Here is a 23,441-nt window from a genome sequence, read left to right as displayed (position 1 = left end):
ACAAAATGATATACAAGCACTTTATAAAATAAGAAAAAAGATTCATAGCCATGAAAACATACTCAATTTTACTAATAATTTTTGTTGTTATTGTTTAGTCGCTAAGTCATGTCCGACTCTTTGCAACCCATGGACTGTAGCCCACCAGGATCCTCTGGCCATGGGATTCTACAGGCAAGAATACTGCAGTGGGTTTCCATTTCCTTCTCCAGGGGATCTTCCCAACCCAAGGATCAAACTTGCATTTCCTGCATTGGCAGGTGGATTCTCTACCACTTGACCCAAATGATATTTGAAAAATGCAAAAATTTTTAATGTAAAACCATCTTTTAATTTATGAAATTGGCTACAGTAATTACTATAGGGAAAAGTTACTTCCATCCACTATGGGAAAATTACAATGACTATGTTAGAAAGCAATTTGTCAACATCTAAAACTGAAAATGTACCTATCCTTTTAACACAGCACTTCTACTTCTAGGAAGTTATCTACTGAAACAATCACACACACGTGAGGGGGGAAAAAGTACATGGCAACAATGTTTACAAGACTGAAAAACCGGACACAGCTTTAAAATCCATCAGCATGGAATGATCTAATCAGTAGTCCTCAAATTTTCTGATCTCTTTTTATTTTTTTTTTCTCTTTAGCCCCAGACCTTATTATTTGAATATTTGGAACACTCATTCTATACATGGGCTTCCCTGGTGGCTCAGAGGGTAAAGAATCCGCTTGCAATGTGGGAGACCTGGGTTCGATCCCTGGGTTGGGAAGATCTCCTGGAGCGGGGCATGGCAACCCACTCCAGTATTCCTGCCTGGAGAATCCCCATGGACAGAGGAGCCTGCTGGGCTACAGTCCATGGGGCTGCAAAGAGTCAGACACGACTGAGCAACTAAGCACAGCACAGCACATTCTATACACACATTTTAATTTCTTGCAAAACTCTGTATTCCATATTGCTATGTCGTATCACTCTCCATTTTATGCCACGATTCCATCAAGAAGTATCTCCCCAAATCACGATCTACCTGACCATGTTGCCGTTGCTGTTGCTGCTAAGTTGTGTCTGACTCTTTGCAACCCTCTGGACTGTAGCCCATCAGGCTCCTCTGACTGTGAGATTTCCCAGGCAAGAATACTGGAAGGGGTTGCCATTTCCTTCTCCACACATCTCTTTTTAAACTCCTAAAAATTACTGAGAACCCTGAAGAACTTTTGTTTTTTGTAGGTTATATTTATTCATATTTTACCATATCAGAAATTAAAACTGAGAGATTTTTAAAAATTTATTTGTTCATTAAAAATAAAATCACTCATATCATGTTAATGTTAACATCATTTTTCACAAAAGATGATAGTTTCCAAAGCAAGAAAAAAAGAATAGTAAAAAGTATGGCATTATTTTACATTTTTACAAGTCTCTTTAATATCTAGCTCAATAGAAGACAGTTGGATTCTCACATTCTGCTTCTTGCCATATATCATTTTGGTTAAAGTAAGTATATTTAGAAAATCCAGCCTCACACAGATGAATAGCTGGAAAAATTTTTAAATAGCCTTTTCATGAATATTCTTCTTTGATATTACATTAAAACTCAAAAAGTGGTGGTTTCTTAAAGGCTAGTTGTAATGTGGAATCTTTAATCATACCCATAACTTCTGTACTTTGTTACAGTAAAATTGACTGATTGATCTTACATTTTGACTGGACTTTTTACTTGTACATTACTTTGCAACTTCATGCATTAGATATTTGGAAAATATTAGTTCATTAAGTCACACAGTTAAGTTCATTAACTTATGAATATTAGTTCATAAATTACACAATATTATACAAATTTGACAATATTTTTTAAAATCAACATTTGCAAATAACACTACCATCTCACCAGAAAAGTGATGTTGTCAATCTGACAATGACAGGCTAAGTTTTCCAAAATGCTACTTTTCACTTGAAAGTTTCAGTTTTATCAGACTGAGGCAAGAAATGCTGTCTGTCAATTGTTTTCCTTAGAGTCACAAGCTCAATTATTCTTTTTTGGGAAAATATTTGCCAAATACACAAGTCTGAATAACCACGTCATTTCAAGTAAAACTGGTGTTCCAGGAAATAAAGTAGCTAGTTTAACTCAACAACTCAAGCAATTACCCAAGTGATTTCTTCAAGACAAACATCATATTGGGTTGGCCGAAAAAAGTCATTTGGGTTTTCTGTAAGATGTTAGGGAAAAACTCAAATAAACTCTTGGCCAATCTAGTATGTAACACAAGTGCTTCTGTATACTTCCTATCTTGACACCAAGATTATTTTAAGAAGTTCTTTTAAAAGGATTTAATAAAGTTGTAACTTTATTAAAGTTTAATAAAAGTTTGTAAGTTGAATAAAAGTAAATAACTTTTACTGCTTCATCAAGGATATTCTTAACTGCAACTTTATTTGAACGACAAGTGTATGGTGATGAAAAATGCAGTGATTAACCTAGCTTGATGCCACAGACTGGACTTACGCTAAGGCACCAGCACTCTACCCACCCCCGCTTTCACAGTAAAAGACAAATAACATCTTAATATCACCATGAAAAACAACTGGTGGACTCCATAGAAGGGTCTTGGGTAGCCCCCAGGGGTCCTTGCACCATGCTTTTGGGAACCACTGGGTTAAATAATCAAAGTACGTATACATAATGTATTATTAAAGAATCACTAGAAATAATTCAATCACTTATTCAAGAACATTTTAAAGTTTATTATACCAAGTATTGAATAAGGTAAATCTGTAGCAACCTTCATTATTCAAAAATAAATGGAAAATTTGGTCCCATTTCTTTAAAAAAAAAAATCATATAGATATTTGTATGTGAATAGAAAAAAAAAATCTAGAACATACATGCTTCAAAAATATCAGGTCTTGACAACAAATGCAATGTGTCATCCTGGATGGGATGCCAAACAAAAAGGAAAGGCCGTAGCTGGAGCAATCACCAAGAGTCAAGTGGGGTCAATGGATGAAATAGTATTAATATCAACAGTATATCAGTGCTTATTTCCTTATTTCAAGTGATGTATCATAAATATACATCTTACAGGAGTGTGTCCTCAATTCTAGGTATTGCGTATTGCTGTGTCTAGAGGTAATGATGGAATATCTGCAGCTTACTTTCAAAAAAGTATCTCATACTGTATGTGTATGAAGAAGTCATAAGGCAAAACCAATAAAATGCTGACAACTGGGAAATCTGGATATAGTATTTTTTACAATTTTTCTGTTAACTTTTAAATTATTTTACAATAAAAAGTAACAAAAAAATTAAACCTAAATCAAGTGATTCTACTATGTAGGATGAAAGAGTGATTTACATGTTACCTCTGGCATCTCACATTTACCTAGCAGTATACTTGAATGTAAGTTCAATTTAGAAAAGTGTCATTATTTTCCTGTAGTACACACTAGGCAATTTACACAGTTGTCTGTTTTAACCACAAATAAACTTGAACAAAACATTTACCCCATGATTTAGCTTATGCCTATTGCTATAATAAATTTTACTTTCCATTGTATTTTCACATAAGATAGCTAAAATTAACGGCTAAATTCAAAAGCAGATTTCTAGGATAATCAACCCTAAGCTTTTTTCTTCCTAGTTCTTCACTGCATTGTCTCCAAGTTATTCCTTTTTCTTAATCAAATCTACTTCAATTCGTTAATCCTTATTCATTTACTATTTTTGCTCTTTTTAAATGAGTAAGATTTGACTCTAGAGAAGGATAAATGTAGATGAAAAAAAATACATAGTAAACTCTTATCTAACATGATCAGAAGTCTGGTTTATTACATATTCACTCATCTGGTGTTTCATGAATTTAACCTACACATTTATTGAGGACCTTCCATGTACTAGTGAATATAAAAAAACAAGATCCCTTTCTCATGAAAAAATATCCGATAGTAATGACAGCTAGGGAAAATAATGTGATGGGTTGGCAACTGAGTAGTAGACTGGTAGTCAGAGAAGGCCTACCTGAGGAGGTGGCCTTTCACTGAGACTTGAGTAAAGGAATAAACAAGTGCAAAGCTGTGAAGGAACATGAGAGGCAGAAGGAGCCCCTGACGCAGTGAAGCAGTGTGGAGCATAAAGAAAGCAGAATGAGATACGGTCAGAAAAGTGGAAGATCAGGTCAGTGGGACCTTGCAACCCTGGGAAAGGAGTCTGGATTTTTTTTCAAAGAGAAGGAAGTCACCAGAGGGTTCAAGCAAGGGAGTGACACGAAATGATAAATTTTTAAAAGATGCCTTTGGGGGTTGTTCAATGGTTACAGAGCTTGGGTTTTACAAGTTGAAAAGTTTTAGAGTTCTGTTGCACACCAGTGTTCACACAGTTAACACTCCTGTGCTGGACTCCTACAAGTGGTTCAGATGGTACATTTCATGTTATGTGGTTTTAAAATGATAAAACAAGAGAGAGAGAGAAACGAGAGAAAGGAAAAGACATGTCTTTGGCTGCTACGAGAATAAAGCATTAAGGGAGCATAAAAGTAAAAACAGTGACATCAATTAGGAAACCAATGCACAGCCCAGGCAAGACCCTTACCATGACAGGAGTGGAGCTGGAGAAAAGCAGACATATTTAGGATATATCTGGAAGTCAAGTCAATAGGAATTGTTCCTGGATTGGACATGGGTAATGACAGAAAATTCTCAAGTGGCGCCAGTGGTAAAGAAACCACCTGCCAATGCAGGAGACTCAAGAGACACAGGTTCCACCCTTGGGTCAAGGAGATCCACTGGAGGAGGAAATGACAACCCACTCCAGTATTCTCACCTGGAAAATTTCATAGACAGAGGAGCCTGGCAGGCTATACTCTAAGGGGTCGCAAAGAGTCAGACATGACTAAGCAACTAACACACACACAATGAGAGAAAAGGAATTGAAAATAAATTTTAATAGTCTATGTATTGGAAGTCTGGAAAGTGGTTACCCTTGGAAAGATAGGGAGGATGAGGAAGGGGGCATCTGGGAGAATTGGTAATAGTTTATTTCTGATCTGGGTATAAGCTAGAACAGGTGTGTTCAATCTGTGAAAATTTATCATGCTGTTTGCTTACAATACACAAACTTTATATTATATGTATATATTATATGTATGTATTATATGTCAATGAATGTTTTAAAATTATCTATACTTAGAGCTTGAGTAAGTACGTGGAAAGTGCTGCTATTCCATGAGATGAGGAAGACTCAGAAAAGAACAAGCTTGGGAACGGGGGACAAGCAACAGTAAAAATTACTTTGGATGTGATAAAGGAAAGAGGTGATAGATAATGGAGAGAAAAAGGATAACCACAGAAGAAATATCCCTAACAAGGTAAGAGGGCAAAGACCCTAGACGTAAGTATTACTTACCAAAATATTAGAAACCTAAAACATTTTCAAGTTTCAGCTCAGAATGTCATTTTCTTTTTCAAACTTAAATCACTTTTCATAGTCTTTTACTAATTCTTCAAATGGCATACCAGCCATCATTGTATTTCCAGTAATTAATATTTTCAGATTTAGTATTTCATATCTGATGAAACTGTTTCAAGTTTTGAACTTCGTATTTTCTTTTAACTTTGTATTTCTAAGCTATTAAATAGCCCAAAAGATAGTACGCATTTTACTTTGATATGCCTGCTCTGAATCTTTCCTCAACAATTCTGCTTTTATAGTGAATGTATATCAGATTTTAGTTACTATTTATGCTTTTCTTAAGCAGAGTTAGGGACACAACTGAAGCGACTTAGCATGCATGCACTAAGCCGAGTTAAAGACTAAGATACCCTTACCATTTAGCTTTTCACAAACTAAACATTCCTTAAAATGACTGCTATGAAGACAAAATAAACAGTAATCATCTAAAAGTGTGCACAAGAATGGCTGCTATTAACCATTCAGTATCCATTCGCTTCAGTCATGTTCAACTCTTTGCGGCCCCATAGACTATAGCCCGCCAGGGTCCTCTGTCCACGGGATTTTCTAGGCAAGAATACTGGAGTGGGTTGCCATTTCCTTCTCCAGGAATCAAATTAGCGTCTCTTGCATCTCCTGCATTGGTAAGCAGATTCTTTACCACTAGCGCTACCTAGGAAGCCTTACAAATCATATTAGTTTTGAAAAATTGGCAGATTCGATGTGTTGGTTACTAAGCAAAATGATCTCTTGGCTTTTGGGTTGTTTGGCTAAATGTTGCTCCCGTAACAGGAGACAAGGCTGCAATGTGGATGCAGGACAGGTTAGGCTATTTAGTGAGGAGAAGGTAAGAGAATTCCTCCCTGACTGCTTCTACTTCTCAGTTAAGTTTGAAACAAGGTCATGTGCTACAGGTGAGGGCTGAGATGGGCTGTAAGATATTCGTGGAGAAAGAAGGTACTGTCTTCCTGGAGAATGGGAGAAGCATTATCCCACAGAATGTGGAGTGCTGGTGCTGGGTGCCTGTCTGACATGTGAGGTCAATAATGTGAAGGGAAACCTGTCCACACAGTGTATTTAACTCCAGTAACATCAGATTGCTTGAGTATAGGCATGAATTAAGCAAATGGTTTAACTAGAGTCTGCTAGGCAAGTACAATAAACAGAAAGAAGGGTAAAAGAGTTAAATATCTTGTAACAATATCTTGCAACAATCTACAATGGAAAAGAATCTGAGAAAAAAAATATATATACATATGTAAAACTGAATCGCTTTGAATCATTGTAAATCACACTATACTTCAAATAAATAAATAAAAAGAAAGGTGTCTGCAAAATAATGCTGGACCATTGACCAGAAGATACAGCAATGATGACTAAGTAGAAGTGATGAGGTTCATGAATTCAAAGTCCCAGTGGGACCAAAGCATTGTTGGCATGGGAGTACCAGAGACAGTCAGCTATGAGACCACAGTGGTCTGCTTGAAGGGAGAGATCTGTAGATCATAACAAGGTTAAAGGTATGACCATGGGAGTGGACTGCATGATCATGGGAAGAGATGGCTGAGGTGGAGTGGAAGAAAAAAATTAAGAAATAAAGTGTCAGGACTTCCCAGGTGGCTCAGTGGTAAAGAATCCATCCACCAATGTAGGAGACAGAGGAGATAGGGGTTTGATCCCTGGGTCAGGAAGATCCCCTGGAGGAGGAAATGGCAATCAACTCTAGTATTCTTGCCTGGGAAATCCCGTGGACAGAGGAGCCTGGGGGGCTACAGTGCATAGGGTCACAAAGATATAAAGTGTTATCAATTTTAAAAAGAAAAGAAATAAAGTGTCAAGGAACTGAGAGGGCCAAGGAACTGGATAAATCATACATATGGATGCTAAAGTCATCATGAATGGAGTCCTGAGCATGAGTGGACAGGAAGGCCGTGAACCAGGGTCTAAAGTCACCAATGAAGGACAATGACCAAGAGAATAGTACGTGTCTGGAACAAGAAGAGATCAGCTTATTTTCAATTCTGATGGCATGAGCTACAGAGGGAAAGGAAATAGCTTGAAAGCTACAATGCAGAACAAGGACACCTATGCCACTCAAATACATGAAGCAGGAAAGAGAAGGCTACTGGAAAAAGAAATCTTAAGAAATAGCCAGGCAGTTAGAGGAGCAAGGTCATGAGGCAAGGAGCAGTAGGTTTGCAGCCGCCATTTCTTCCGCCTCCGGTCTCTGGATCTTTTGTAGAGTGTCCAACAGCGCTATGTTGGGACAGAGCATCCGGAGGTTCACAAGCTCAGTGGTTCGTCGGAGCCACTATGAGGAGGGTCCAGGGAAGAATATACCATTTTCAGTGGAAAACAAGTGGAGATTACTAGCTCTGATGACTTTGTTCTTTGGGTCTGGATTTGCTGCACCTTTCTTTATAGTAAGACACCAACTGCTTAAAAAGTAATCCATGAGACAGATAGGAAGAGGAGCATATTAAGAGGTGCAGTCTCTTAAAAGGATCAATCCCTTGAATTCAGCATCCTAGATATGTCTGTAAATAAACTTATAGCATAAATCCTTAACAACAAAAAAAAAGAAATAGCCAGATTTCAATTATGGGAAGAATGTGAAAGGAATTTTGCAGAGTGAGAATACAGTATATATGCATACTCTCTGGGTATGGTTCCAGACGGTACCATGGAAGGGTTCGATACTGAGAATTTCCAATAAAGGAGCTCTGAAATATGTGCTGTTAAAGCCCCTCTACTGTCAGCCTGATAAAAATCCTGGAACAACTCCAGGTTTTATTTTTGGTCACTGACTGTTACAAACATCATGCATAACGTATCCCCCAAACAATTTCAAGATAAGGTTCACACACAAGCACTTACCTCTATTTCTGTAACTTTTTCAGAAGGATTATCAATTAGGAAACGTGCTAAAGTCCCAGGAGTAGTTCTGTAAGTCAGAATGATCGAGTTTTTAGGGTCCTGGCACCACTGAATAAAGAGATCCCTTGAAAATCCACATTCCAGGTCAGGTTGGCTGGCAAGTACAACTTTAGGGCTAGGTACTCGAGCCAAGTCAGAAAGACCATGACATAGAGAGAGATGACGAAACTGAAATGGATTATTTCTTTTGTCTTCAAAACACCTCATCAACTTATCACTCATCCATTCTACCTAATAATGGGGGGAAAAGATGGCAATAATTAGAAAATACTGCATTATAACTTGAATGTATTCTACAATAGTTTAGGAGTTCAAGTTCAATCTTAAGTCTTTTTTTCCACCAATGGTTGCTTAAATTTGTACCATGCTGACAAGTAGCTTATTGTCTGTTTCTATTCCCCAACAAATCTTCTCAGCCAAATGTTCATCCCTAAAAATCTGTAATTTTACACGTTTCAGTTATGTCACCTTAAATCTTATTCAGAAGGTACTATATAAGTTCTAAATGAACATCTTACCCAAGACATTGCGATTTCAAGAAAAAGAGCTTATTCAAAAGGAAGAGAAAAATGAATTCTAACATTTATATTCTATGAGGTGGGTTCTATTTCTGTCCCTATTTTACAGATTGTGATACTATGCATTAGAGAAGCAACCTACCCAATCTGTAAAAGGGCAAGAAAAACAGAACCTACTTCCTAGGATATTTAAGGATTAAGTGAAATAATACATGTAAAAAATACATAACAGTAAGTGGTTGATTTTTAGTTTATATCATCATCATTATCATCATCAACCTCAACAGAAAAAGAAAATTCAAACAGCATTTAAGACACTGTTTTCCATAAGTCCAATTTCTGTAGCAAACTTCTTTATTACACATCACATGAGAACAAACCTGGGACTTAGAGAACTCCACCACATTATAGCTGACATTATTGAGGAGCGCCAACGAATAAACACCCAATCCAGCGTCTTTAGTTCTCCAAATCTGATCAAGGAGTTGAGCAAGTTCCAGAACTCTGCCTGCAGTGTCCACAGCTATTAATACGTTTCCATCACCTCGAAGTGTTTCCAGGACATTTGCTAGAAAACAAGAATGTAAAATCCCAATAGGACATACCAATATCCTGCTATAAGAGTAAAGATAACTTTTATCTTCATGTTTTCACTATTAAGACTAAGGTTTATAACAATGCCATTAACTATTTTTTTTAATTGAAAAATTATAAATCATGGTTTCTAACCCTTTCCACCCATAGTACACACAGAAAATGACATTTGTATAATGTATTGGGAAAATTGGGCTAACAAGCCAAATGCAATCAGCTTTGTGTTTCCAGGTCACTCTGGTCTCACCTGCCTCACCTCACCTCTCACGTCCATGAATTTCATTATGAAACATAATTCCCAAGTTTATAAACACACACTTATACTTTAATACATACATGCTTTATATGTATGTGTGCCTATAGAATAAAAGACAAATTAACATTCCTTCTTACAATAAAAGACTTTCTAGATGAAAATCTGCTTGGAACTATTTAGTCAAATCAAACTCTAGCAAAAATAAACAACAACAACAACAACAAAAATCCAAGAATTGAAAATCGTCTTAGAGTAACATAGTATATAAGTCATACTTTTTAAGTAGATAAATGAAGGTGGTGGTTTCAAACATGTTGAAATTGGAATCCGATTTACCCTGTTGAATTCCAATGCAGCTTACAAAAACAGAATAAAAGATAAAAGGGCTCAAGCCAGAGCAGAAGCAACCAGGGATGGCCTGGATGCATCTCTTTAGAACCAACACTACTGTGCTGCTGCTGCTGCTAAGTCGCTTCAGTCGTGTCCGACTCTGTGCGACCCCACAGATGGAAGCCCAACAGGCTCCCCCGTCCCTGGGATTCTCCAGGCAAGAACACTGGAGTGGCTTGCCGTTTCCTTCTCCAATGCATGAAAATGAAAAAATAAAGTGAAGTCTCTCAGTAGTGTCTGACTCCTAGCGACCCCATGGACTGCAGCCCACCAGGCTTCTCCGTCCATGGGATTTTCCAGGCAAGAGTACTGGAGTGGGGTGCCATTGCCTACTGTATTAGCGTATAAAACACCCAAACACCAAGACTATGCACACCCTCATTTATCTCCTTCATTCATTTTTCTGAGTGTAAGTATTTTTCTAGTATTTATATGATATCTTTATACGTTGTGATGTTCGCTAGACATCAAAGTATGTTGTCTGACGTTCAATGAGGACAAGGAAATATGCTGAATAACAGAAAGAAACCAACCTTTATGCCTATCCCAAGAAAGTTAAATTCAAACCAACAAAAGCATCTTTTCGTAAAAATATTGATATGGTTACAAAATATTCTTTCAAAAATACTAGAGTTAGCCAATCTCTTATGACAAGAAAAATGTCCAACAGCCAGTCATACTACCATGCACCTTCACAGCTCTGTACAAAGGATCATAAGCAATACATACTCAGAAGCTGCTCGTCTCTTTGTTTTCTCCTGGGCTGCACATAAGTAGCATTAAATGAGTCTGTGATAAGTAAGGAGGGTCTGCTTAGCATTTCCAGGGAACATCCATTTAAGTGGCTATAAGGAAGTTGAAGAACAGGAATACTTTGTATCACTTCAAATAAACAACAGCTTTTCTTACCAAAAAAACAAACAAACAAACCTTTTTTTAAACAAACCTTACATGCTCACTGATAAGAAAATCTAGTAAATTCAGAAAAGGAAAACTAAGCTCTTCCAGAATACCATCACCCAAAGATAATCGCCACAGTATTTTGGTGTATATCCTTCTAAGTACATATTTCTCTATGCATATATCTGTGTATGTATTTTACTAAAGTGGTATCTCATGTAGACGATTATATATCCAGTTTATACCCTAGTTTTCTCCCATGACATTAAAACCATTTTCTAAATCTAATTTTTAATAATTGTAAAAGCTTTCTGTGTGTTTGTACAATAAATATTTGGTCATTTCCCTTTATTGATATTTAGGTTACTTTTTTTTGTCATTATAAATAATCTCTCAAAGAAAACTTTTGCAAAAAGCTTCTGTTGCATTTCTAATTGTTTCTTCAGGATACATTCCTAGAAATGTTTTTACTAAAATATACAATATTGCTAAATGGCTTTCCAGAAAGGTTTGACCCTTTTGAGAAAGCTCTCCCTTTTCCAGAAAGGTTCAACCAGAAATAATGACCAACTCATGAAATAATTCCCAGAAGAACATTACCATTTAAAAGCAATTTTAATGGTATTTAATTTTAAAAAATCATTATCATTTACATTTTCTCTTTTTTGACTTTATAACTTTTGTCCATTTGCAACTGGTATCTTTCTGATTGATTAATACCTGGTCTTATAAATAAGTCTTGGATCAACTTTATGGAAATATTTTCCCTAGTTTATAGGTCTTTTAATTTAGGTCTTTTTAAAATTATTTATTTATTTATTTTCGGCTCTGCCGGGTCTTCACTGTTGCACGGGCCTTCTTCCTCTAGTTGCGGGGAGTGGGGGCCACTCTAATTGCAGTGCACAGGTTCTCACTGCTATGGCTTCTCCTCGCTGCGGAGCACGGGCTCCAGGGCACATGAGCTTCAGTAGCTGCGAGAAGTGGGCTCAGTAGTTGCAGCTCCTGGGCTCTAGAGCACAGGCTCAACAGTTGTGGTGCACGGGCTTAGTTGCTCCGTGGCCTGTGGGATCTTCCCGAATCAGGGATTGACCCTGTGTCTCCTAATTGGCAGGCGGATTCTTTACACTGAGCCACCAGGGAAGCCCTGACTTAGTTTATTGTTTCAGACATTTTGAACGTATATGTAATCAAATGAAGCAGAGTCTTTCTTTATAACTTGGTCCATTTCCTTTCTGCTTACTGAAGTCTTCCAAATCAAGAGATCAGACTCACCAGTATTGTTTCCTTTTCTATTTAATTCTAATCCACCTGAAATTTATCTTATTAAGTGATAAAAAAGACATAAAATGAGGTTTTTCCCAAAATGTTTGAATATCATTCACTCAAATACCTGTCTTTTCTCATTAACCTGTAATTACAAGAGCCTAAAATTCAACATATTAGTCTTAAATGTTTCTTAATATGATATAAAAGATCTTAAGGATACTATATACTAATACAAAAGTTATGTACTTAATGCACAAAAATTACAAAAGAAACCAAAACAATCTTACAGAAATGCTGTAAGTACAAAATGAAGTTTTCAAATGAAACTATTGTGTCCCCTTTTAAGTTGACTTCCCTGATAGCTCAGTTGATAAAGAATCCACCTGCAATGCAGGAGACTCCAGTTCAATTCCTGGGTCGGGAAGATCCACTGGAGAAGGGATAGGCTACCCACTCTTCTAAAGGAAGTCTGACTTTAAATCATTATATTAGATGGTATTAATGAATTTTATCAAAAATTAAAAAAAAAAACACCTGCAAAGTTCCTCTAAATAACAAGTCAAGAATATATAAAATATAATTTGATGCATAAAAATTAATCTCCTATGCAACATCTCCAGAGAGATACTTCTTTTATAGAGTAGATATTTGCATGTAAATTTCAAAACAGTATCTTTTATCTCATATCAAACTTTTTCCTTACAATGCAAATAATTTAAGTAACTTTGAAAACATTCATTACTTGGTACTTTTAAATTGCTCTAGATTTCTAGTTTAAAGAAAACTGTTTTTAAATTTCCCTCCAAACAATGAAGCAAGACCAGCATTTCCATTAGCTTTTATCTTGATATACCTACATCTCCCTCTTGTGGTTGAAGTCAACTGCATAAACAATTTCTTCTTCTCCATCTTTGACTATTTTCCATATTGTTCCACCTATCATATGACCAGCTGGCAGAGGTGTGATAGACAAGCCATGTCCTTTGCCTAGGTCAACAAGATAATGACAATACTTAGATTTCTTATTATAAGTCTAAAGAAAAGTTATTTATTATTAGCTATTCTTTAATAAGTAACATGTACAATGATACAAAATTCCAAAGTAAAAAGGCATACAGTGAAATGCAAGTCTCACCCTCCAGTCCCCCAGTCATACCTTCATGGAGGCACACTTATAATTTTATTATGCATCCGTGCATAATATTTGTTGAAAAATAAAAGGCTAGAGATTGCCACTACTATTCAATAACTTAGTATGAACTAATAAACTTTACTATTCATATCGCGCACATAAATTATGAAGTGTTTCCATCTTCACTAATCTCTAAATTGACAATTCAAATCTCATTATGGTAAAGAATATATCCTATAGAAAACTAAGTACCAGCCAAACTGCTGTTACTTCCTGGCTAAACTTCAGAGTCCATTTGTGCACCATTTTTTCATATTTATGGTATCATATTTATGAAAATATTTAAATAGTTGTCTCTACAGATGATAAATATATATTTAGGGACATATATATATGTATATATATATATATATGACTTCCTGTCCTAATTAAATGACAAACTTTTTTCACGTTCAATTCTAGCATTCAGTCATGTTCTACTCTGTGCTGCCCCAGCACTTCATTTACTTCCCTCACTCCATTTAGTCATCTGAGCTACTTTTTCTCCTCAACGTCACTGTGAGCGCTTTGGAAGAGAGTCTGACCATGTTACCTCTGTGCACTATATACAGTAATCACTAAGTAAGTCTTCCTAAATTAAACGTGAAAAGGAGGCCTGAGCTGTTACATTGTATTAGAACTTAGCCTGGAATATTTTAAAATTCAGATGATTTTGGGGAAGTTCACAGTTCCCTCTGAAAAAATGCTAATTTTTTATTCTTCAGACAATAGTGCCTATAATGTTTACTACAAATTTCCCTTGTACTTTTCAGTAGTTCAAACACCATTTGTCCAATTATTTGCTACTGGAAACATGCTTTACCTTTCAAATTCACAATCTGAGAGAATTTTAACTGTTGTATCTTATCAAAGGCTGCATCCACATCATCTAGGGTAAAGAGTGTAAAATCTTCTGTATTGTGTCGGGACTAAAAAAAAAATACAAATAAAAGGTTAAAAATGATCACTGCAAGGGTGTTAAAACAGTTGTTTTTTAATTGTTTAAATTACCTGATAAAGGTCATACATGAACATCTGTCCCATTTTATAAACGGGAATGGTTGCATAGATGGCACAGTTCAGGCCCAACTTTCCAACAGCATAGGGGAGGGCGCCAAGATGGAGAGGGTCGGGATGAGACAACAAGACCGCATCGATCTGGTGAACATGCCTAGAACACAAGCAAGATGACTATTACTGAGTCTTGTTCCTAAAGGAACAGGCAGGATACTCAAAATTAATTTGCCGGTTCTGATTCCTCTCAGTATTCTGAGCTGAAGAGTATGATGGGGTAAAAGAGCGAAAGTGAAGTGAAATCTCTCAGTCATGTCTGACTCTTTGAGACCCCATGCTCAACTGAGAGCTAAAATTACATTACCTATGAATTTCAATTAGTACTACCCCTGTCCTCATAGAGATCAAAACTGTGGTATGAGTTGCACGTAAATATATAGTGTCTAGACACGTTTTTTAAAAAAAGGAAGGGAAACAGTAGACACCACACATAAACTGATTTCAAGAGGCTATCTGATATACTATTAAAGCTCAAGAACTCAGGATTTAAGAAATTGTTAAGAAAAGGACATTTAAAAGGCCACATATTTATTATGGATTTTTGTCTCAGCTTTTTAGCATATGACTGACAGTATATTCATGATAGTGTAACTTTAGTCAATGAATAATATATTCTCATTAACAAAAGAAATAAGAAAAAATTTTTTTGCTCTAAGTTCTAAGTTTCTTCAATATTTAAGTTCTCGTTCATTCCATAATTAGTACAATACTGCTAACACAACTAAATTTTTCTTTGATGGATTAGATCCTTTTGAATCTCATGGGCTTTATTCTAAGCACCAATTCTCAAATGTCTAAGCATCAAAAGATTAAAAGAAAATAAGCTAATTTGATCTGACTGAAGAACTTTTACAAGTACAGTTTTCCTCTCTTCAAATTCTTATAAACTTAATTTTGCTCTTTTCTAAAATTAGGGTGCAAAAATTTCTACTGAGATCCATTGATCAAGTAACAATTAACTTAAGATTTTGCTGACATTCAATAAACACAGCTTACAAGTCAATCAAAACTACGCAAATAAAAAGTCATTATTTGGTTCTTCAGTTTAAATAAAACTGTTTTACTCTCAACTAAAATTTTAGAGCAAAACAGAAAACACTGTGTAACATCAAAATAGTATTACAGCGTAGAAAAGAGAAGCTGATTTACTCAAAGTGTAGACATATTAACAGTAACTTACTTCCTCAGGGAATCGATAATATCCATAGAAAAGTGCTCATCCCAGCCACAGTCCAATAAAAATCTAAACTCGTCGACTTGGAGAAGATAGCAAAGAGCAGATTCTTCTTGGACCCCAGAAAGGGTAGTTAATTTGATAATAGATGTCATTTTTTCGGTCCAACAACAACAATCCAAAATGTTCTTTCAACAGAAATAAAAACAACAGTTAAACATAAAAGCAGAGTCATTTTAAAGACCTATTTCCATCATTGCTAAGTGTGAAGGTACAAACATAATCTTACACCCTCCTGTATAAGTCCTTCAGTGGCCCACCCCAATGTGGTTTGATGAAAAGTAGCAGGTTTTGGAATCAGACTGACCCGTATTTGAATCTATGCTTATATGGTTCTGAGCAGGTTAGCTAAATTTTCCCTCACTTAGGTATCCTATAAAATATGAATATAAATATATGCATTAAAAGGATGTTGGAAGATTTCAAATAATGTATAAATTACCTAGAATGGAGACTACCAAGTTTCTCAATAAGTAAATGTAGTGTACTAAACTAGTGAGCTTCTTCTTCAAGGTGCGTTTGCTCCTGCTTTGCTTTGCTCTGGGATGGCAGTGAGCACACTGTATTACACTGCCATTAGTTTATGTGTCCTTCTCCACTGCCAAACCATGGTCCGTAAAGAAAGGACCGCTTGACAATGTGATAAAAAGCTATGGATCTTTCCTGCTCCCCTCAGTCCTTAAAAAAACAAAAGGTCCATATACATGTAGCAATTCACATATTTTTCAGGGAATTTTGTTAAGAAGCCTTGCACCGGAATGTGAGCAACTGGAAAACGACTGTAGTACCTTACAGTTTGCACTTCCTGAAGAGAATCTGACACACAGTAGGTGTTCAAAACATATCTGATGGAATGCAGTTCGGATACTTACTACGTATTTCAAGAAGATACAACATGAAAACATCTGTTGGGATTTAGGACCTAGAATTGTGTGCTACTATACAGATGTTATTAAAAACATTCATTAGCAAAGCACAACTCCACAGCAAGATTTCTGATCTTAGGTTCTTAAAATAAATTTGCCTTTTCTGATTAACTATGCAAGTAAGAGAATTATTCATTCACAGTTCTTTATCCTTAGAGTGCTTAGAAGAAAAGGGGACGTTGGAAGACTCAAAAGTTTTCTAAGTTATTAGACTTCCCTCTAATTAATGTGCTTTTTCATTACCGTTAATGTTACTCTATAACATCTATTATTAAAATTATTATTATGTGAAAAAAAGAGACAGAAGGTCATTGCACATCTGATGATCCTTCAACATCTGCCCAAGGTCATATCAACAAATTAAGGTAAAGTGCCCAGCTTTCTTAACAGACTGTCACCACATCTCCCATCCTTTGGTCACAGCCAAAGACCCAAGACTCTGAGGTTGTCCATCATCACTGAAGTCCACCTAGTGGGACCAATTCACTACCTCTTCTGCCTTCCAAATCCTTTCAGTATTCCCCCTGGAACCATTACAGTCACCGAGAACTTTACCCTCTTCTCTGAAGGTTTTCCTCATCTGCAAATCTTGACAGAAACCTAGCTCTTCTCAAATGATACTGTTTCTCCTCCAGCCTTTTTTCTCCTGGATTCCCTGACCTCAAAAGCAGGAAGCATGTGCTCCCTGATCATCACTGCAGCCTCCAGTCCATGTCTTCTCCTTCCTTCTGGAAACACTCGAGTCCCGCTGAACTCATGCTGCCCAGCCTGCTCGCTGTGAGCCTTTCCTGTCTCACATTAATGGAGGACTTTCGTTCCTGACTCAGTCTTCCTCTGAGGCGCTTCATTGCTGACCTCTTCTCTCCTTGACCTTCTCAACTCCAATAGGCTTCTTTTCACTTCAGCCACCCGGCACCAGTCACAACCATGACCTTATCATGACCAGCAAACTGCAGCACTTTCAAAACTTCACTTTCAACCATCTCCCTGTCTCACTCCCACCATCCGTACTCTAGAATTCCCACTGCAAAAACCCTTTGGCCTCACTGTATTTACTGACTACTTTTTCACTGTCCATGACCACCTCCTGTCTCCACTCATTTTATATGGATCCACGAGCCACCTTGATTATTTTGCAAATACTCAAGTGTTTTGCAGCTCTAGCCCTTCTTTGTACAAGTCTGGCAAAATCCTAACCCTCACTCACTCCAATCATGTACCTTGTCTTTTCTAGCAGCTCAATGCTGCCAGAGGGGGAAAAAGCCAATCACACAACTATGCTATTTTCTCTTTAAATTCATGGCCAAAGATCTCAAATAGGCACTATGTCCTACCTACCAATCTGATTTTTCTTAGTAGGTTGACTTTCCATCTGAGACCATCATTTCACATCTCTTCTCTGCTCAAGCATCACGCACCCTTTCCTCTACCCTACTCTCTTGATAATCTCACCTCATTCAATTAAAAGACAAAAGTAATTAGACAGTAACTCCACATTTTCCAAATACCATAGCTATTACATTAACCTATCTGCACGTACACTGTTGTGTCTCCCATCATTCAGAACAAATAAATAGCCCAGCTCTCATTCAAGGCAATCCTGTGTGTGTGCTCTGAACCCCACTCCTGTTTATCTTCTCCATAACTTCTTCAGTCATCCCCTCCTTCTGCATCACCAATAAATCACCAATGTACCATTCCCATTAGCATACAAAGATACTCTAGAATTTCTCAACTTAAAAGAACACTCTTTCAATCCTACAGTCCCCTGCAACTACTTTATCACTTCTACGCTCTCCATTCACAACAAAATTTCTCAGAATATTTGTCCACAGACCTGTCTCTACTTTCTTATCTCCCATTCAAATCACTGAATCTGATGTCTTTCTCCACCATATCACTAGAAGCTTTCATAAAGGTCACTGACAAACCTCTATACAACTGAAGCCAATGGATATTTCTGTGGTTCTAACGTACTAGAAACTGTAGCAGCATTCAACAAAATTAACAGCTCCATCCTCCCAGAAACACCTTCCTCTGCTCCTCTGGGTCAACCCTCTCCTGATTTTCCTTATATCTAACTGGCCATTCCTCACGCTCCTTAATTAATTCCTCCTTCTCCCCCAGTCTCTACATGAGGCAGTGCTTTTCTGCAGGACTTTCTCTTTTCTCTCTAGATAATCTTACAGTCTTAAGAGCTTTAAGATCATCTGATTTCTGATGGCATCATCCTTGATCTTTTACTTGTTTTTCACATCTAATCCATCAGTAAATCCTGCCTTTTTACCTCTATAATATTTCTCAAGCATAATTTCTCATATATTTCCTTCTATCTCTGCTGTCACCAAGATTTCTAACTAGTCTGAGTTACTGTTTTCCCTACCTCAAATTCATTCTTTCAGAGACATTTTCTGACCACCCTAAAGTCCACCCCCACCTCAGTTATATCCTAGAATTTGTATTTTCCTTCTATTTTCTTCAAAATACATAGTATCCACCTGTACTTGCTGCTTATTTGCTCACTTTCTCCAACCCCTTATCTCCTTTTAACCCCTACACCAGAAATAAGGACTCCATGAAAGTAGAGACTTTTGTCTATTTTGATTATAATTATATGCCAGCACCCCTACAGTGCCTAACACATAGTGGTGGTCAATAAGTGTTTCTTAAATGCATAAATGAGGATGGCTAGTATTAAATGAGCTTAGTGCTATTTCCACACCATTAACAGCTGCCTTTTCATACTGTTCATGGAGTTCTCAAGGCAAGAACAATGAAGTGGTTTGCCATTCCCTTCTCCAATGGACCACATTTTGTCAGAACTCTCCACCATGACCCATCCGTCTTGGGTGGCCCTACACAGCATGGCTCATAGTTTTATTGAGTTAGATAAAGCTGTGGTCCATGTGATCAGATTGGTTAGTTGTCTGTGATTGTGGTTTTCATTCTGTCTGCCCTCTGATGGAGAAGGAAAAGAGGCTTATGGAAGCTTCCTGATGGGAGAGACGGACTGAGGGGGAAACTGGGCGAAACAGAGGATGAGATGGTTGGATGGCATCACTGACTCAATGGACAAGAGTTTGAGTAAGCTCTGGGAGTTGGTGATGGACAGGGAAGCCTGGCCTGCTGCAGTCCATGGGGTCGCCAAGAGTTGGACACAACTGAGCGACTGAACTGAACAGCTACCTATTTATATGCACTTCCTTTGGTTTGAGGAGAGCTCTCTGAACACAGGACTAGGTTTGATCTATGTTTGTACCCTTACCATATGAGCATGGCTTACACAGTGGATGTTTAACAATCACTGTTGCTAAAACAAACTGAAATTAAAAATACATTGACTTAGTGTGTTCCTATTTTTAAGGTATGAGAAATACAAAGATACTAATTCTCTATTTGAAGAAACATGTTTATAAATACATTTTTAAATAGGACTTGGATCCTCCCTGTCAAAAAGCTCCGTGTACCACAATTATAATAATGGCCTAAGAGAAACTCTTTTCCAACTTAAATGTACTTTACTCTCCCACTTTCTTTATTTAGATTATGACATGAAAATACAAAGTGTCTTACAGATAGAACCAAATGAGCTCATTTATAACTTTTGCAGACAAACCCAGATTGCATGAAAAGATATTTCATGAAATAGATATTTTCTTTTTCATGAAAAAGAAATTTCATGAAAAGATATTTTTATTATAATTGTTTATAATAAAACGGTATCTTTATTACACAGTCTTTACTCACTGGTATCTCAGTTGTATTTGGGATGAAACACCATGAATTCAAAGGAAGACTTCTTTATATATCTAAAAAATAAAGAAATAAGAGTCTCATGAATGTGGTATAATGATTTACTTCTGTTTTTAATTTTGGTGTTTAACTTCTATGTCTTCTCCTAAGGTAAAGACAGTGAATAGCAGCAAGTACAATAATATATGGTCCTTTAAAAAAAATCCTGGAAATAAGATTTTTAAAACTGACATTAATTTATGTTATTGAAAATCAAAAAAGAGGTGGGATCTTACATTATTCATTAAGGACTTGTAGGCCATGGGTAAAAAGAGATAAAGAGAAAAGGTATTCAAAACAAGGGAAAAACATGATCAAAAGCACAAAACAAAAACTTTCCAGTAACAATACTAGCCTGGCACAATTTCATGGAAGCAAAAAAATGAAACAGTTTTAATGAATAGAAAAAGGTCAGCTAATGAAAGGCCTTGGAAACTTTGGACCTAATTATCATTGCTAAAGAGAAGAGGCAACAGAGACATTTTAAGGTCATCACTTTCATGCATTGGAGAAGGAAATGGCAACCCACTCCAGTTTTCTTGCCTGAGAATCCCAGGGGCAGGAGAGCCTGGTGGGCTGACGTCTATGGGGTCACACAGAGTTGGACACGACTGAAGTGACTTAGCAGCAGCAGCAGTAATCAAGTAAGATAACAAACTAGCTGGTATACATGACTGATTAGATAAAGAAGACAGAGAATGCAGGGAGATTTAAAAAAAAAAAAGGAGAGTATTTAGCAGCCCACTTCCTCCTTTCAAACTTACTGGTTCTATTTTGAGACTAACTTTCTTTAGCCCCACATGTACCTTTTAACTATGACACAGAATTCACTGGTTGTTATTTAAGTAACCAAGACTTGAAACTCTACATGTTCGACTGCTTCCTTTACTTCTTGGACTATTAGACTGTTAGCAACTCCTGATTATTTCCCCCTTGGAATGCTTTTGTACATTTATTCTTCTCTTTCCGTTCATATTGCAAGCACCCTTACACAGGGTCTCACCACCTTAGAGTTTCTCTTTGCCTGCAGCCTTTCCTTCCTTCACCTCAACATAAACCTTACTGCTGATTAATCTTCCAAAACACCCCTGAATAGGATCCCTTGCTGAAAAATCTCTGAAGGCTTCTGTTTAAAAAAACAAAACCTGAATACCTTAACAGGTAACGGAGGGCGCCAGCAAGCTGCCCACTATCTATCATCATCTAAAGGCCCAGCTCAAATCTAACATCCTCACTAATCCCTGTATCATTAGTCTAGACTAGAACAGCTCTGTCCAACAAAAATATCATGCAAGCCACAAGCGTAATTAAAATTTTTTCACAGTCACACTGAAGTTTGTGAAGTTAATTTTATTTTACTTAACCCAATATTTCCAAAATATTATCATTTCAACATGTAGTCATTATTAAGACATTACTGAGTCTTGGTACTAACTCATTGTATTTTATGATTACAACACCTCTCAATTCAAACCAACCACAATTTCAAGTGCACAACAGCTACGGGTAGCTAGTGTCTACTGTAATAGCCCAAGTCTAGACTCAAATCAATGCTTTGGACTGTGCTTTGCCACTCCTCAAGTGCAAGCTCACATCATACTATTTTTACATTCATGTCTTAGACTTGATTTTAATGATATCACCAACCACTTAATCTCCCAGACTAAAAATTAAGTCACCCTCTGACCACCAAATTGGCTTCCATCAGTTAAACCCTATTTGGCATTTCAGAAGTCTCTCTGACATCCTTTACTCTCCTGCCTCAGCAGAGGCACCCATTGCCTTACCTGAATAACTGCAATTTTCTCTCATCTAGTTTTTCTGTTCCAAGTTGATTCTCCACAAAGCAATCAGACCGACCATCCTAAAAAACAAATATCTTTGCGCCTCTTTCTTGTGATTTTCAGCTAAATACTTCCTTGGAAAGTCTGAAGACCTTGCTTTCCAAGCAAGGTCCTTCCCAAGTTTACCTTAATCTCCCTTTTGCTTCACCAACCACCCCTGCACTGCATGCTCAAGGCTGTTTTCTCCTGCTCTCCCTAAGTAAGCCAAAACTTCTCCAGTCTCTGCATCTCTGTACTGTATCCAGGGATGACCTTTTCCTGATTTTAGTACTTTCCTTTTGACCCTTAATGACCCAGTTCAACTGAAAGCTATTTTGGTGTCTCCAGGCGATGTTTTTCATTTTTAGTTAACACAAGTGGGCACAAAGAATATATGTTCAAAGAATATATGTTGAATGGATGTTAAATGAATGGGGAAAGAGTAAAATGAATCTTTTTTTATCGCCAATGCCAAGCACAGGGCTCAAAGCAACACAAATGTGTACTGAACGGAATGAATCCTCACCATATAAATTCCTTCTGGGCGGGGATTGCTGACCATTTCACCTCAAATATCTGTCACAGCTACTCGTTCTCAATAAGGGCTGCATATGCTGAGGGCAACAAAGGGGAACCATGCAAAATCTAAGGGAAAACGAGTCTGGGTTAGCTCTGGAGCTCGAGTGAGAAAAGTCTCCTCTTGGTCAGTTCCGGGAGAGCGCTAGTTTCATAAAAGGCTCCAAGAGGTTCTAAAATTAAAAAAAAAAAAAAACAAAAAATCAGAGCAGGGCAATTGATAACGCACGTTTGCCTGGTAACAGGAAGCCAGACCCGCCGGAGTTAAAATTATTCTGACCTCCTGTTTACCGCTGAGAATGTATATAGAGTGATGATGCCGGAAGCGCGCAAAGGCCAGGCGGGGATAGGGGGAGGGTTCGGGAGGGGGGTTGCGGAGACTGTTTTCAAAAGCATGGTCACGTCCTCAAGGTCTGTGGAGTCGATTAACTAAAAAGAACACCTATTTTGTGCCCAGTAGCTTCGTGGTCTCTCAGTACGAGACAACGGGAAGACCCAGAGGAAGGGGGCTGAGCAAGTTAGCCAAAAGGCTA

General features: G+C 37.2%; 2 protein-coding genes across 4 annotated transcripts in view; one reads left to right on the top strand and one right to left on the bottom strand.

Annotated features, from left to right (window-relative positions):
- CPSF2 (cleavage and polyadenylation specific factor 2) overlaps positions 1-23,441 on the bottom strand; it is a 32,108-nt gene that overhangs the window by 8,093 nt on the left and 574 nt on the right. The window contains exons 1-10 of one of the 3 annotated variants that reach the window (XM_055556791.1): positions 22,859-23,081; positions 22,297-22,373; positions 20,465-20,526; positions 15,738-15,919; positions 14,495-14,654; positions 14,307-14,412; positions 13,170-13,299; positions 10,876-10,991; positions 9,287-9,474; positions 8,329-8,619 (exon numbers count right to left, since the gene is read on the bottom strand). In XM_055556791.1, coding sequence (XP_055412766.1) covers positions 8,329-8,619; positions 9,287-9,474; positions 10,876-10,991; positions 13,170-13,299; positions 14,307-14,412; positions 14,495-14,654; positions 15,738-15,886 — 1,140 coding nt within the window. In that variant the 5' untranslated portion in view covers positions 15,887-15,919; positions 20,465-20,526; positions 22,297-22,373; positions 22,859-23,081. Of the gene's footprint in view, positions 1-8,328; positions 8,620-9,286; positions 9,475-10,875; positions 10,992-13,169; positions 13,300-14,306; positions 14,413-14,494; positions 14,655-15,737; positions 15,920-20,464; positions 20,527-22,296; positions 22,374-22,858; positions 23,082-23,441 lie in introns of those variants that run through there. The other 2 variants (XM_055556790.1, XM_055556789.1) reach the window with 2 other exon arrangements.
- LOC129634534 (cytochrome c oxidase subunit 7C, mitochondrial-like) lies at positions 7,653-8,013 on the top strand. Its single transcript, XM_055556792.1, has one exon. The coding sequence runs from the start codon at positions 7,710-7,712 to the stop codon at positions 7,899-7,901; it is 192 nt and encodes a 63-aa protein (XP_055412767.1). The 5' UTR covers positions 7,653-7,709; the 3' UTR covers positions 7,902-8,013.

The sequence above is a fragment of the Bubalus kerabau genome, chromosome 19, assembly GCF_029407905.1.
Source record: "Bubalus kerabau isolate K-KA32 ecotype Philippines breed swamp buffalo chromosome 19, PCC_UOA_SB_1v2, whole genome shotgun sequence".
In the NCBI taxonomy this organism is placed as follows: Eukaryota; Metazoa; Chordata; class Mammalia; order Artiodactyla; family Bovidae; genus Bubalus; species Bubalus kerabau.
Note: the sequence above shows the minus strand (reverse complement) of the source record. Positions and strands in the feature narration are given on the sequence as shown.

Coding starts and splice junctions, on each gene's coding strand:
- LOC129634534 (XM_055556792.1), top strand. CDS start 7,710: ATGTTGGGACAGAGCATCCGGAGGTTCACAAGCTCAGTGGTTCGTCGG.